Genomic DNA, 16,344 nt, shown 5'->3' with positions numbered 1-16,344 from the left:
CATTGTATGTCCAAAGTATAATATGATTGATTGTAAGCTTTTCCTAGAGGTCAGCTAATTTTGAACAGGCTGAGTATATAGGATGTCAGAAGAATTAGTACATAGCTCTGAAGATCTCAAAGCACATAATTGATTATAAATTGGATGAGAGTTTGATGTGTAAAGGCAAACTGTAAATAGCATTTCTTAAAAAAGAATTCTTACAGAGGATCACAAGTTTGATGTTAGACTGGGCCACAAAGTGAGTTCAAGTCTAGCCTGGACAACTCTATGAAAACTCTTAAAATGAAAAGAGGGCTGGGGATGCAACTCAGTTGTAGAAAACTCATCGACCATGCGTGAGACCATCAGTTCAGCCTCCAGTATCACAAAAGGAGGAACACAAAAAGGATGTTAAAAAGATGGAAAATTATAATTATAATCAATGGTCTCGGTTTGCTTTCTACAGCTGTGGTAAAACACCATGACAGAAGCAACTTGGGGAGGAAAAGATTTATTTGGCTTATAGGTTACAGTCTGTCATCAGGGGAAGCCGAGGTAGGAAATCAAGGCAGGAACATGGATGCAGGAACATGGATGCAGGAACTGAAGCAGAGGCCATGGAAGAGTGGTGTGTACTAGCTTTCTCAGTTTGCATTTTATAAAACCCTGAACCACCTGCCCAAGGTGGCACCACCCACAGTGATCTGTGGTCCCCCACATCAATCATTAATCAAGAAAATGTCCCACAGATTTGCCTACAGGACAATCTGATTGAGACATTTTCTCAATGGACATCTCCTCTTCCCAGATAACCCTAGCTTGTGTCTAGTTGACTGCTCCCTTCCCAAAAAACACAACCAAGAAAAAAAACAACTAACTAAGGGAAGGGGAAAATGATGTAGTTATATTATAATCTCACAAATAAAAGAAAAAATATATTAAAAAAACTAACCCTCATACTAACCAGTAGAGAAGAAATAGCATCAGATCCACCTAGGACCACACCGTCTGATAGCTCTGTGTACTATGGATTTTTTTGTCTTGAAAGAAAGGAAGACAAGGCTGATTCTGGCCCATGTTTTCAAAGAGAGTATTCTATTATGGCAGGAGAGCATGCAATAGGAGCAGCTCCATGGGAGTGACAGTGGCAGAGAGCTAGATGGGAACCCAAAGTGAGCATCACCTTCAAAGAGTAGCCTCCAGTGGCCTACATATATCACATCTCCCCGCACAGCGCCCTCTGCTGGGGAGTAAGTGTTCAAACACATGAGCCTGTGATGGACACTTTACACTCGAGCCTTACGTTCTGCAGATGGATCCAGGCTTCTAATGGCTTTTCCTTTTTGCAAGATGCATCCCCACCTGCAGTTCCCAGTGTTTACCCACAGCCACTATTTGCTCCATCTCTGTGCAGCCAATTCCTGAAAGTCTTCCTTGTGTGATACCCTGCGGCTGTTCCAATCTTCAGCTAGTATCACCAAGAGAACCAAAAGGACCAGCCCTGCCATACCCATCCGGATTGAATTCTCCATCATGGAATTTTGCTTGCTGGAGTCTAGAGACATAAGGGAAAGAAATGGGTAATTATTGGCCATGATCCGTTCTATCTCAGTTCTATATCCCTGAAGTAGGGACTCTTTGCCCTATACATTGCCAAAACCCAGTCCTAGCCCTTTTTAATGAGCTCACATATTCACAGTCACCACAATTCTAGGGTGTGTGAGATAGAGGAAGACCAAGGGTGAGAAATTGTGGTTCCAGGGAAAGGAGGAGTTGTGCTTTATTTTCTCACCTCATTTGGTCAATACCTCCCTGCGTCAGGAGCTCTGAATTTTTTCCTTCATACTTTCCTCACATGACAATTTATGTTCCTCTCAAATGTGGCAAAATACACACACCATCACTGCAAGATTTAAGATAAGTTTAGCTAAAACGTATCTCTACTTAAAAATGACCGTTGTGATGATGATGGAGCCAATTGCCTTATGCATGCTAGTCAGGTGCTCTGTCGCTCAATTTCATTCCAACTTCTCATTTCCAATTATTGCATGATGTTTGTAGACAATGATGCTCAAGTGAGCTACTTTTTTTAAAAATTTTTTCACAGGTTAGTTGGTCTTTATCTTTATAAACCTGTTTCCCCCGCTCCCATGGCTGTAATGTAATATATGAGGGGACAATGTTCAGAAAAATTGAATGTTCAATAATATTCTCCTGTTAAACGAGGGTTTCTCTAGCATGCATAAGTTTGTGAGACTCTATCTCAGAAAAACAAATAGATTCCATGACCTAGTCAATTATATGAAATGTGATTTTTTTCCTTTTATCATTATCATGAACATGCATTTTAAGATTTAGTTTGGTTGAGTTCGTTATTTCTTTTCTTTAGAGCAAGCACGTCCTGTATCTTGTTTTAGAAGCCATTTCCAATGTCAGGGTCAAGGTAATTCTCTTCTGTGATCTCCCACAGGATATACTTGGCAGTTAAGCCTCTAATCCATCAGCAATGTGTTCTTGTTTAATTGAACTTTTTTAATTGAACTCTAATTCTTCTGCAGGGAAATCCAGGTGTCTCTCTGCCACTCATTGGAAAGACCCATCTAGCTTTATAACCTTGTGATACACGGTTACCACACTGCAGAGCTCACAGCATCGCTGGGGTGATGATACTTTTCTCAAAAGATGGGCAGGAGAAGCAGAATGTGGTCAACCCACTCAGCTACCAGCAACTAGTTTCCTCTACCAGAAATCTCACCTTTTTTTTTGCTCCTTCAAGTGCAGTTTTATATGTCAACAACAAAATAGATGAGTCTTATCATTCAATCTTTATAGTCAATCACTCCCAGTGGATTCTCAAAGTGAATTTAAAGATTACTAGCTACTAAAATAAGTGACCCTGAATGTGATTCTCTCCTTTATCAATAGACTGAGAAGATGGATGGATGGTGCAGTGGTTAAAAGCATTTGCTGCACTTGCCGAGGTTCTGTACCCACACTGGATGGTTCAGTGTCACCTGTAAATTCAGCTCCAGGGAATCAATCACCCTCTTCTTGTGCATACACACACACACACACACACACACACACACACACACACACACACACACACACAAGCCCCTTTCTCCTCATGCTCCTCGGGAGAGTGAGTCTTTACTGCCATACGCCTCTTTCTCAGAACACCTCTTCACACTCCCACCTACAGGCAGCATTGGTGGAAAACACAGAGCCGGGCTGTGATGCATCTACCTGTGACAATGATCTCCAGGGCATTACTGGGGGCTGACCACACATGGGGGCTGCTGCTGTGCCAACCATAGCACCTGTAGTTCCCAGAGAAGCCAGCGTTCACAGGACCAAGACTGAAGTTGCCCTGATACTCTTCAGGTTGGTGCCATGGCGATGAAGTGTCTCCCTCCTTGGCCAGTGAAAATCTGCTGAACAGGGTGTGTGCTGAACTGCACTGGAAAGAAATGTTCCCTCCTGGTATCAGCACAGGGCTTTGATCTGTGGAGAGGACAGGTTTGTTGTATAAGCCTGAAAGAGAAGACATTGAGCTATTAGCAAAATTTTGTTCTTTAAAGCATTATTTTCAGGGGCTGGGGGGCAGTGGGTTTGCAGTTAAAAGCACTGGCTGCTCTATCAGAGTAACAACAGCTTGTAACTTCAGTTCTAGGGGATTTGATGCCCTCTTCTGGCTTCCAAGTGCACTGCATTCACATGGTCCACTGGCAGGCAAAAAATCCATATACAGAAAATAAAAAATTCAGTTGATGGTGCTGGAGAGAAGGATCAGCTGTTAAGAGCACTGGCTGCTCTTTCAGGGGTCCTGAGTTCAATTCCCAGACCCCACATGGTGGCTCACAACCATCTATAATTGCAGTTCCATGGGATCTGATGCACTCTTCTGATGTGCAGATATACATTCAGACAACACACTCATATACAGAAATAAATAAATCTTTTAACAAGAAAAACAATTCAGTTGAGTAAATTGACTAGAAGATGTTCTCCTCTTGCTATTTTAAAAAAGTTATTTGCAGCCAGGCATTATGGTTTGTGGATGTAACCTCAGCAATCCAGGGGGGGGGCGTGAGGTAGGAAAGTCACGAGTAAAGGTTCGTGTGGGATACTGAGTGAGACTCTGTCTCACAAGTAGAAATTTTATGGAATCAACTCCATGTCTGTCTGGGGCATGTGATGTACAACAGGGTTGTTTCCAACCATGAAGACAAAAATGGATATAACTGGAGATTATTATATTAAGTAAATTTAGTCAGACTCAGAAAAATCATGTTTTCTCTCAGTTGTGGATCATAGACTTTTATATAGATATATAAATTAATGCATGACTATATGACGTGAAAAGAGAAGCAGTAATAAACACACACACACACACACACACACACACACACACACACACACCGACAAGAACAAAAGCAAACTTATTATTTGTTATGGGGATGGAATCCAGGGCTTCATGTATAAGAGGCAAACACCATACTACTTTTCCTTATTCACCTTTTCCCCCTAATTTTTAAAGATTAAAAAAAATTAAATATCTTTTATTGATTCTTTGGGAAATTGACATAGTGCGCTGCAATCCCACTCATTTCCCTGTCCTTCCATATGTGCTGTTCCCCCTTGCAGCTCCCCCCAAAGAAAAAAAACATTAACAAACAAACAACCCCCCCCAAACACCTCACTCCTTTGTCCTTCCCACCTCTCCAACACCTCTTGGCTCATCTTAGTGGCACTGGGAGCTGCGGTGTGTCACACAGTAGACCCTTTTGTCCCAATGGCTTTACTTGCAGTTGTCCATGGTAATAAGTTGTTGGTCTGGTTCAAGGCCTCTCTGGCTTTTGGTACACCATCAATACTGACCCCTCACAAAACTCCTTTTAAGTATCCCACTGTTGCCCGGAGTCATGGAGATGCAGCAGCTCTGGTTCCACAGGACCAGTCCCTTCATGTGCTCCATAGATGGGGTAGATGTTGGGGTAGGCCAACTCAAAGCACTGGATGTGATACCTGTGTAGTCGCTGAGCTAGTCATTCCTATCCTCTGCTGGGACCACACCCCTCCGGCAAGGAGCAGAGCTAGCTCTCCTGCGTTCCCCACCATCGGGGTCAGCTCTCCTGTGCCCACGGTGAGGGTTGTGGCCAGATCTCCTAGGGCCAAGGCCGTCAGGGCCAGCTCTCCCATGTGGGGTGGGGCCAAGTCTCCTGCTGCAGCAGCAGGGGGAGGGGGCAGGGCCAGTCAAGGGTGGGACCAGCTCAGCATCAACATGCGTGATTTGCATTCTCTCCTCCCCCAGGTGGTAACATGGGCCACAGACATCAACACAGACCACAGCTGCAGAAGGACCATGGATCCAGACATGGCCCTTGGCAGTAGCTCAGCCTCAGATGTCACTCTGGTTCTGGGGCAGGACAGGCCACACAGATCAGTATGGCCCTGACAGCAGCATGGCCACAAATGGCCACTCAGACCCCTGGCAGCCATAGTCTTTGATGCTAATAGGAGCTGCAGACATCCACACAGACCCTGGCTGAGGCAGGCCACAGATGCAGACATGGCGCTCTGTAGCAGTTCGGGCCTGGACATCACCATGGCTCTGGGTGGCAGCACAGGCCAAGATCAGTATGATCTGGGGGCAGCATGGCACTCAGACACCAACACGGTCCCAGGTGGTGACCCAGATGCTCGGCATCTGCACGGCCTTTAGTGGTGACAGGAGCCATGGACATCCACACAGATCCTGGCTGCTGTAGGGTCACAGACCCAGACATGGTTCTTGGTAGAAGCCTGGTTGAATATCACATCAGCCTCTTCCTCACTGCCTTTGCTTCCTCGGTTCTGCCTCTCTCTCAGCACATGATCGGCTCTGCTTCTCTTTCTCTCCTGTTTCTCCACCATAGAGTTGCCTTGAGGTGCTGGGAGGGACTGTGGGTGAATTCCACCCACCCAGGCTGAGCAGGGCCAGGCAGGCTTGTGGGTCGATTTTTTTTATTTATTTAAATTTTGAGACAGGGTCTTGAAATGTAACTCAGATTCGCTTTGAACTTATGATCCTTCTGTCTCACCTTGAGTGCTGGGACTACTGGTGTGTACCAAACACACCCAATTTTTCATCCCTTCTTGTTCCCTGTCCTTCTCTCTCCTCCTCTCCCTTCCCCTCCTCTCCCATTTCCACTCTCTCTCCTCCCATCATCTTCTCACCCCTTCCCTTCCTCTGCCCCTTCTCTGTTTCTGTCAAAAGGCTCTCATGTAGCCGGGGCTGACCTGAAATTAACTACAGAGCAATGGATGACCTAGAACGTCTGCTTCTCCTGCCTCTACCTCTGGGATCATTGGGTTACTAGTGTGCATCATCACATCTGGCTTATTTTTAAAACTAAAAAGGTTTTGTGTGTTTATCATGTACACTATGATGTTGTATATCTATCATGCAAGCCATGACGTTTGATACATGTATACATTTTGTAATGGCTAATTGGAGTGAATAGCACATATATCACCTGACACAGTTATGTTTTTTTGTGGTAAAGAACAGTTGAAATACAACATGCATAGCCTCTGGTTTTCTTGTAATGACCCATGACCCAGTGTAGTCATGAGAAAAGGAGAAAAGTATTAGTCAATTTCTAAGAATGGAAAGTCCCAGAAAATACTTACCCGTGCTCTTCAAAACTGTCAAGGCTATCAAAAGCAAGAGAGAGAACTAAATACAATGTGAGATCTTGGATGGGGTCCTGGAGTAGATAAAGGCCATTAGATAGCAACTAAGGAACTCTGAATATACTTGAGATACCAGCTAAGAGAGAGATCAATATTTATTCATTCATTCTTGATCTTCTCAGTCTTCAACATCTTTTTAGTTTTTCTGAACCTAAAGCTATCCTAAAAATATGTGAGGTGGGGAGGATCTGGGAAGAATTGCGGGAGGGAAAAGAATATGATAAAAATATATTGTATGAAAACAATTTAAATAAAAATTAAAAAAGTATGAGCATCATCGAATGCAGAGACTCACAGCTGCCCAAGATATAGAGAAAAAAGATGCCTGTGGTCCCAAACATAAACAAGACATTTATACCATCCCTGTCTAAGACTCAGGGAACACTGTCCAAAGGTGAATGGGAAGTATTCAAGAGTCAGAGGACAGGGTGAGAGCTAGTAAATGTCATTCTCTAGACTTGACAGACCCATCACAATTATTAACATACAACCATAATTACCTGCATTCGGTCCACACAAGAGCAACCCTGTCAACAGTAGGTCAAGGAAGCAGGGGACTTGGGGGATGAGGGAGTAATCAGGGGCTCCTGCCCTTTATGATGGGATTACTGGCTCTTGACAGACTCTGGGAGAGGGGTAATCTTTGCCTTTAGTTGTGTACCTACTGAGGTGCCTGCCAGGCTCCAGACATTATCTACAAACCCTTAGTAATGGGAATGACTCTGGTTAATCTCAGTGGGTCACAAAACAAAAATGAATAGAAGTGGGGGCGAGAGTGGTTAGTGTGCACTGCGTACACTGTGTGAAGTTACCTACTAACAATTGTAATGAACAAAAATAAAGACAAAAACCAAAGTCTGCTCATTAAGACAAAACCATCTGAAGGCCAGGTTCCCAAGATGTCTCCTTACCTGTCACCACCACCTCCAGGGGTTTGCTCCACTCTGACCAGTGGTACTTCTTCTTATACTGACACTGATAACCTCCTGCCATGGTTGTATTCATGTGGTTGATGATGAATTCAGCCTTCTTCTGAAATCCTAATTTCTTCTCGATGACTGTGTGCGTGGAGTTTTTCATCAGGGACAACTGATACAGAAAGGCTTCGGGTATTCCCTGGCAGAGAATCCTCACAGAACCATTCCAGGGAACCACAGGACTTGTGGCAGCAGATATGGTAGGAATGGGAAGTTCTGAAAGGAAACGGAGCCTAGGCTCAGATGGCTTGCAGAAGCTATTTTATTTCATCTGTGTTGGGGGCCATGAGTTAAACTGCAAAGGACCTATAACCATTTCAATTTGAAACAGTATTGTGTCTGGAGATAAATCTCAGTTGCTAAAGTGCTTGACCTGCAAGCTCTGTGTTTCAATTAATTTCTTTTTCTTTTATATGTATTGGCGTGTTGCCTGCATGTGTGTCTGTGTAAGGTGTCAGATCTTGGAGTTACAGACAGTTGTGAGATGCCACGTGGGTGCTGGGAATTGAACCAGGGTCCTTTGGAAGAGCAGCCGGCACTCTTAACCATTGAGGCATCTCTCTAGCCCCCTTGATTTGCAAGAATGAGCACCTAACTTGCCTCTCCAGAACTCACACCAACAACCAGAAGTGGTGAGGTGCACTTATAAACCCATTGTGGAGGCAGAGGCAAGCAAATTTCAGGGCTTTCGGGCCAGTCAGGCTAGCTTAATCAGTGAGCCCCAGGCCAGTGAGAGATTCTGCTTCAAAGAACAGCAGTGAATGCAGACTCATGGTTTCCTGTGATGCTGATAATTTGTGAAGGCTGAGTGTACAGCCCTAAATGGGAGACTTAAACCACCTCCTCTAAGTCTCAGGGAACATAATTGGAAAGTGTGTGGAGAGTAGGTAAGAGATGGAAGACAGGGAGACGAGCTGTCAAATGTCATCCTTAGGGGCTGACATAGCCAATGCAAACATATTTCACAGCAGCAACAGCAGCTGCCAGCAAAGAGCCTGCAGAAGACAGCTTGTCAATAACTAATGATAGATGGGAGAAGAGCCCACCTGGCCTCACCCCTCTTTGCTGAATTATTGATTACTAATGGATTCTGAGGAAGGGGTAGGCATTATCTTGAGTATGTACCCATTAGTGAGTCCTTCAGGCTCCAGTGGATGCCTGTAAAGCCATGGTTACTCAGGAGGCCCTGGTTAAACTCATTGGGCCAAATACACACACACACACACACACACACACACACACACACACACACACACACACCCCTCACACACACAAACCAAAAAGGCATGGACATGTTAAAGAGACTTGTAGGGAAGAAGTGGAGGGTAAGGAGTGTAGGAGGGAGGTAAGAGAAAGTGTGAGAGTGTTATCAATAAGAATTCACTGTATACAGGTATGAACTTGTCAAAGAACAAGTGTAATTAATTATTTTTAAAAGAACAAGAAGGTGGACATCACCTGAAGGGGAACAACAGCAATTTTGTCCTGTGTCCACTATATGCACACAGATGTGCATGCTCACCTGCACATACATGAACAACCCTCCCAAAGGAAGTAGTTGTTTTGGGTATATTTCATACATTGAAATATATACATGGTTTTACTATGCAGTTTCAAACTCACAACCATTTTGCCTCCCAAGAATTTGGGTTACAGATGTGTACCGCCATTGCTAGGCTTTTTCAAAAATGACTGTTCGTGTTAATTTAGTTGCACTGATTGCTTTATCATGCTGTACACTCATCATCACCATTTATGATGGTTTCACAACCTCAGATAGAAACCCTGTAACCATGAAGCAGTAAATTGTCACTCTCCCTTAGTCAGCATCTGGACTTCAAACCCATTTCTTGTCTCCAAGTACCAAAAATAAAAAAAAATTGTAAAAGAGATATGTGTGTGTGATTGCATGCATATTTGTGTATATTTTATAATAATACATACACACATACATGTATAAATACACACACATGTGTATGTATGTATGTATCTGATAGAGGAATGAAGAGTTCTGAGGGCCAGGGCCAGGTGATCTGGAACCAGAATGGGCAGATCCTGGTGCTGAGTCCAGGACCTCACAGGGAGCCAGAACATGTTAGTTATCTTCCTGGCTTTACTGTTGATTGCCTTGAGCAAGCGATTTTTTTGCATCTTTAAGACTTTATTCTCAGCTTTTAATCATTGTATGGAATAGGCAATGGGGCACTCAAAGCCCTCAGATTCTCTTCGTCGTGGGTGTCTGCTCCGTGGGTGCAGCTGAGTTGGTGTAATGCTTCCCATCACACAGGAAGTCATGGGTGTGACCTTTGGTATCACAAAGCCAAACCAAAACTAAAATGTAAGTACTACGTGTTCACTCTCATATGTGGATGTTTAGAAATGTGATTTTAAAATGCTTTTTCATTTTCACATGTGCACTTAAAATACACTTTGGTCATTTTCACCACCCCCATTTCTCTCTCTGATCTTCCTGCTCTGTTGCCAAATTCACCCTTGTCAAAAAGCCCTTTAGATGTCTACTTTTTTCCCTTCACCATGTGGGTTTTTTTCATTTTTAATTATTTTTTTTTCATTTATTTTACATACTGACCACAGTTTTCCCTCCCTCCTCTCCTCCCATTCTCTCCCCACCTCCTATCCACTCCCTCCCAATTCACTCCTCCTCCATCATCTTCATTCAGAAAAGGCCAGGCCTCCCATGGGGATGCACAAAACATGGCACATCAAGTTGAGGCAAGATCAAGCCCTATGCCAAGGCTGGGTGAGGTAATCCAGCATGGGGAACAGGTTCCCCTAAACCTGATAAGCACCAGCTGATGAACACCTTCGGTAATATTGTAGGATACAAGATTAACTAAAAATTCAGTAGTCCTTCTACAGACAAATGGTAAATGGGATAAGAAAAAATCAGAGAAACAACACTCTTCACAACAGCCACAAGTAACAGAAAATATCCTGGGGGTAACTCTAGCCAAACAAGTGAAAGACCTATATGACAAGAACTTTATGTCTTTGAAGAAAGAAATTGAAGAAGATATCAAAAAATGAGAAGATCTCTCACACTCATGGATAGGTAGGATTAACATATTAATAATGGCAATCTTACCAAAAGCAATCTACAGATTCAACACAATTTTAATCAAAACCCCAACACAATTCTTCACAGACCTTGAAAGAACAATACTCAACTTCATATGGAAAAACAAATAATCCAGGATAGCTAAAACAATCTTGTACAATAAAGAAACTTCCAGAGGTATCATCATCCCTCACTTCAAGCTGTACTATAGAGGTATAGTTACAAAACCAGCTTGGTATTGGCATAAAAACCGACATGTGGATCAATGGAATAGAACTGAAGACCCTGACATTAATCCACACACCTCTGAACACCTGATTTTTTGACAAAGAAGCCAAAACTGTACAATAGAAAAAAAAATAGCATCTTCAACAAATGGTGCTGGTGTAACTGGAAGTCCACATGTAGAAGAATGCAAATAGATCCATATGTATTGCCCTGTGCAAAACTCAAGTCCAAGTGGATAAAAGACCTCAACAGTTAACAAATCCATTTACACTGAACCTGATAGAAGAGGAAGTGGGAAGTAGCTTGAATCTGTCGGTACAGGAGGCAACTTCCTGAATATAACACCAGCAGCACAGACACTGAGATAGACAACTAACAAATGGGATCTCCTGAAAATGAAAAACTTCTGTAAGGAAAAGAACACCGTCAATAAGACAAAATGGTAGCTTACAGAATGGGAAAAGATCTTCACTAACCTCACATCTGACAGGGGTGATCTCCAAAATATACAAAGAAATCAAGGAGTGAAACATAAAAAAACCAAATAATCTAATTAAAAATGGGTACAGATATAAACAGAATTCTCAACAGAAGAATCTCAAATGATTGGAAGACACTTAAGAACTGTTCAACATCCTCACTCAGGATGATATTTTCTAGTTCCCTTCATTTGCCTGAAAATTTCATGATTTTTTTCACATCCAAGTAATACACTACTGTGTATATGTACCACATTTTCTTTATCCATTCTTCAGTTGAAGGGAATTTAGGTTGTTTCCATGTTATGGCTATTATGAATAATGTGGCTATGAACACAGTTGAGCAAGTGTCCTTGTGGTATGATTGAGCATCCTTTGGGTATATGCCCAAGAGTGCTATCTTGGGCATATACCCAAAGGTTTTGAGGTAGATCAATTCCCAATTTTCTGAGACACCACTATACTGATTTGCAAAGTGGCCATGTGGGGGTCTTGCCCCACTGGAAACTTAGGTCACCCCTGAAGAGGTGGCCTAGAACTAAGGAAAGGTAAGTGCACCGCTCACCCATTTCCCAGCCTTCCTCTTAGTCAGAGACAATCAGATGCAGTGGGGAGTCAAGCAAGAACTTGTTTATTGTTAGGCAGTAAGCCCCTTTTATAGATGAAAAACCTCAGACCCCTAGGAGGAAGTGGAAGGAACCAACCAATTTTTTTAAAGTTTACCCTATACTCATTTCCTTGTTTAGGAGTTGTTTATGCACTGACATTATCTCCTGATCTTTGTATCTTATCTCAGCATAAAGAACTTGAGCAAACTTCCTTTCAGCATCATTTGTATCTAATCTCTGCATAAACAACTTGGGCTAACTTCCTCTCAGCACCATTTCTGTAGCTCATGTATGTCCCACGGTGGCTGTATCAGTCTGCACTCCCACCAACAGTGGAGGAGAGTTCCCCTTGCTCCACATCCTCTCCAACATAAGCTGTCTTCAGTGTTTTTGATCTTAGCCTTTCTTACAGAATAGTCACTAGGGAAATGCAAATCAAAACAACTCTGAGATACCATCTTATACCTTTCAGAATGGCTAAGATAAAGAAACAGTAATGACAGCTTATGTTAGAGAGGATGTAGAGTAAGGAGAACACTCCTCCACTGCTGGTGGGAGTGAAAACTTTTACAGCTATTTTGGAAATCAATATGGCGGTTTCTCAGAAAATTGGAAATCAATCTACCTCCAGGCCCAGCTTTACCAATCTTGAGCATATACCTACAGGATGCTCAGTCATACATACAACAAGGACACTTGCTCAACTGTGTTCATAGCAGCATTATTTGTAATACCCAGAACTTGAAAACAACCTAGATTCTCCTCAACCAAAAAATGGATAAAGTAATTTGGTACATTGACACAATGGAATATTATTCAGATGTAAAAAACAATGACCTCATGAAACTAGCAGGCAAATAGAGGAATTAGAAAAAAAATTATTCTGAGTGAGGTAATCCAGACTCAGAAAGACAAACATGGTATGTACCCACTCATAAGTGGATATTAGGAGTAAAGTAAAGGATAACCAGCCTACAATCCACAGCCACAGAGAGGCTAGATAATAAAGAGGGCCCCAAAAGAGATGCACGGATTTCCCTGAGAAGGGGAAATAGAACAGATCTCCTGGGTAAACTGGGGTTGGGGTTGGGGGTCGGGTGGGGGGATGGGCACATGAGGGATTAGGTTGGGTGGGCTTGGCATGGGAGGTAGTTGGGGGCAGGATGGAGTGAGAGAGTAATGAAAGAGAAGCTTAATAGAGGGGACATTTGGGGGTTAGGGAGAAACCTGGTGATGTCTTATTTGACCCACCAGTTTTCATCAGAGTTTATTGGATGTGTGTGGGATGCTATTTAATGGCATGTAGGCTACACTACTGATGAAAATGACAATCCCTTCCCCAGAACCCATTAACTGCCCATAGACCCCCCAATGAGGTTTGTGACTACCTTCATGATTTCATATAGTTAAAACAGCTGAGTAATTTCACACCTGATCCTAACACTCAATCAATCAGTCATTTAGAAGACATTGAAAGAATAGTTAACATATACCCGACATCACATTTTGCCCTGTAGATACAAGATTAAATAAACAATAATTGATGATGACAATAAATTTGACCTGAATATAGAATAATTGTCACTAGAGGCTGGGAAGTACGAAGGAGTGGGGACAGGCACAGGCTGAAAAATAGGCAGTTCAATAAATGTTAGTTCTCTAGATAACTACAGTTTTCAATAACCTATTTTGTGAATAAACAGGAGAGAGGAATTTGAAAAGCCCTAAATATGATATTCTAAGGTAAAAGGCAAGGGCAGATATTCAAGGTTGTCCTCTGACCTCCAGATGCATGCTGTGACATTTTCACATATATGGAGATATAAATATTAATTAATCTGGTTTGGTTAGCACATGTGGTCTGAATACACTGAGTATTTCATCCCATTGTACCCTGTAAATTTGTGCAGTTGAGATCCCAAGTGCACACGTGTGGCTCTGTGATCGACAGTGTCAAGTTGTAGAAAAGGAGATCAGGCGACTGGTGTGGAAGTTCAGACAGGGAAGTGGAGGGACTGTGTGGGAGGTGTGCCTAGGTGGGATGGAGCACTGTAGAGAGAAGGGGCACTACAGGAAAGGCTGAGGGTTGATAAAGGCACAAAGTGAAAGATAAACTCAATGAAGGTAAGCATGGGTGAAGAGGGGAAGAGACAGACACTCTGGAGGAGCAGATACAAGCCAGGAAAAGGAAGGTGGGAGGCAACTTAGAGCACTGCACCTAAGACAGCTCTGAGGAGCTATCTGAGGGAGATGCCTAGAACTGTGTCTTAAGCATACAAATAACTCAGTCTTTGGAAGGATTCTGGAGAGAGAAGACATGGTAGGTGAGGTGTTCACATGTACTAGGAGACCAAAACAGGAGTCAGAGTGACAAAATATGCAGAATTTAACCTGATTACCGCTTCCTTCAGTTTAAGTCAATGCTTCCCTCAGTACTACTTAGGGTTCAACATTGTGGTAGAGTACATGGCTGTACAATAGAGCTAGAGTAGACCGACTTCCTCTAAACAGGTGAAGTAAACAAACCTTGGTTTTGGAGAAAAAAGGAATCAACACTCAGGAGGATGTTAGACAAAACCAACTCTTATGCTTCCTCTTATGACTATTCAGTAGAACACAGGTCTTTGTTAGACACGCAGCTAGCAGAGGACAAGGCTGTATCTACAGAAGGGCCTGGGGTCCCCTTAATGAGATAACACAGTGATGGAAAAGAAAACAATAGAATGGGAGTAGAAGGGGAGTTTACTTGGGCTTCAGACTATCTTTCCAACATTCTACTCCACAGCTGTCATGAGTAGCATTTAAGGTGTTGTGATGGACAGGACTTAGAGGGCACTTACCTTCTTGTGCCCAAATTGTCTGGCCCAGGAAGACTGCTGGAAGAGAACCATTGATAAAAATTTAACCTTCCAATATCCAAACTCTGGTACAAGTCTCCCTGAATAATGAGTTATGGAGTAAATCTGTATGTATGTAAGTATGTATGTATGTGTATATGTGTCTGTCTACCTATCTATTCATTTATCTACAACCTATTATTTATATAGCTATTATCTATAGTAATTTCAGTTATCTCTCTATAATCTATTATCTATCTATTATGTATGTATGTATGCGAAAATGTATGTGTTGATCATCTCTACCTACCCATATAGGAATTATTTATTAATTGATAATCCTTTATCAATTATGTGCAATCTATCAATCAATCTGCCAGTCAGTTTCAATCACTGATTTTTCACCTCTATAGATAATCTAGTTTTGTCTGTGTTGTATCATTTCTTCTGTCTAGCTCTAGCTTTCAAATGTATGTCTGTATATCCACAAGAATATTTTTTCCAGGGCTGGAGAGATGGCTCAGAGGTTAAGAGCACTGACTGCTCTTCCAGAGGTCCTGAGTTCAATTCCCAGCAACCACATGGTGGCTCACAATCATCTGGTGCCCTCTTCCGACCTGTAGTCATACATGCTGCATACAAAATAAATAAATGAATCTTTAAAAAAAAAGAATATTTTTTCCAAAAACATACACACCTTGAGGATCACCCTTACATTTTCAGTCTCTCTGTCTCTACCCTGCAGTCATCAAAAAACCCAGACAGTATGAAATGTATTGAATAGAGGCAAGCAAGCCCCACAAGATTCTAACAGAGACCCAGTTACTACCACCTCAGCAGAATGATAAGGAGATTAAACTATCCTTGGCTGCTACTAAAATCAGCTAGCTTTTGTGTTAAGAGAGGTTCTAGCTTTTGTGGAAGCTCTGTCTTTCTTGTTAACCCAGTTTCATTTCAGGACTCACCGAGACACAGGAAGGTGGTGTCCTGTGGAGCCATGATGTTGATATGTCCTCAACTTCCTGTCTGTGTGCATTCATAGACAACAGATACTTTTGAGACTGTAGGACTCACAGGATGTGTGAGGTCTGAGTTCCTGACCACAGGATTTCTACATCTTTTGCTCCATAGGCAAATGGAACAGTTCCTTTTTGAAAAGTTCTCAGCTGCTCTTGGGTGGACTTTTAGAAGAGACCAAGAATCCTGTTTATATTTCAGACATGAAAGGAGGGTTTTTCTCAATGCAATGTTGATTGGTGCTCAAATTCCTGTTTCTTTTTGCACCTGAAATTTCTTTTTAATTTTTGCTGGCAGTCTTTATTATGCATCCCAGTGTATCTTATAACTCACTTATGAGGCATAGCCTGAACTCAAAATGAGTTCCTTCTCCTTCACCTTGCCAAATGAGGGAGTACA

General features: G+C 42.4%; 1 protein-coding gene across 1 annotated transcript; it reads right to left on the bottom strand.

Moving 5' to 3' along the window:
• Nucleotides 1-477: 477 nt before the first annotated feature.
• LOC143271919 (immunoglobulin alpha Fc receptor-like) lies at nucleotides 478-15,957 on the bottom strand. Its single transcript, XM_076564616.1, has 5 exons — nucleotides 15,894-15,957; nucleotides 14,932-14,967; nucleotides 7,632-7,913; nucleotides 3,229-3,516; nucleotides 478-1,537 (listed from the first exon to the last, which is right to left on the bottom strand). The coding sequence occupies exons 1-5, from the start codon at nucleotides 15,925-15,927 to the stop codon at nucleotides 1,374-1,376; spliced, it is 804 nt and encodes a 267-aa protein (XP_076420731.1). The 5' UTR covers nucleotides 15,928-15,957; the 3' UTR covers nucleotides 478-1,373.
• Nucleotides 15,958-16,344: the final 387 nt, after the last annotated feature.

This window comes from Peromyscus maniculatus, chromosome 1, assembly GCF_049852395.1.
Source record: "Peromyscus maniculatus bairdii isolate BWxNUB_F1_BW_parent chromosome 1, HU_Pman_BW_mat_3.1, whole genome shotgun sequence".
NCBI classification, from domain to species: domain Eukaryota; kingdom Metazoa; phylum Chordata; class Mammalia; order Rodentia; family Cricetidae; genus Peromyscus; species Peromyscus maniculatus.
Note: the sequence above shows the minus strand (reverse complement) of the source record. Positions and strands in the feature narration are given on the sequence as shown.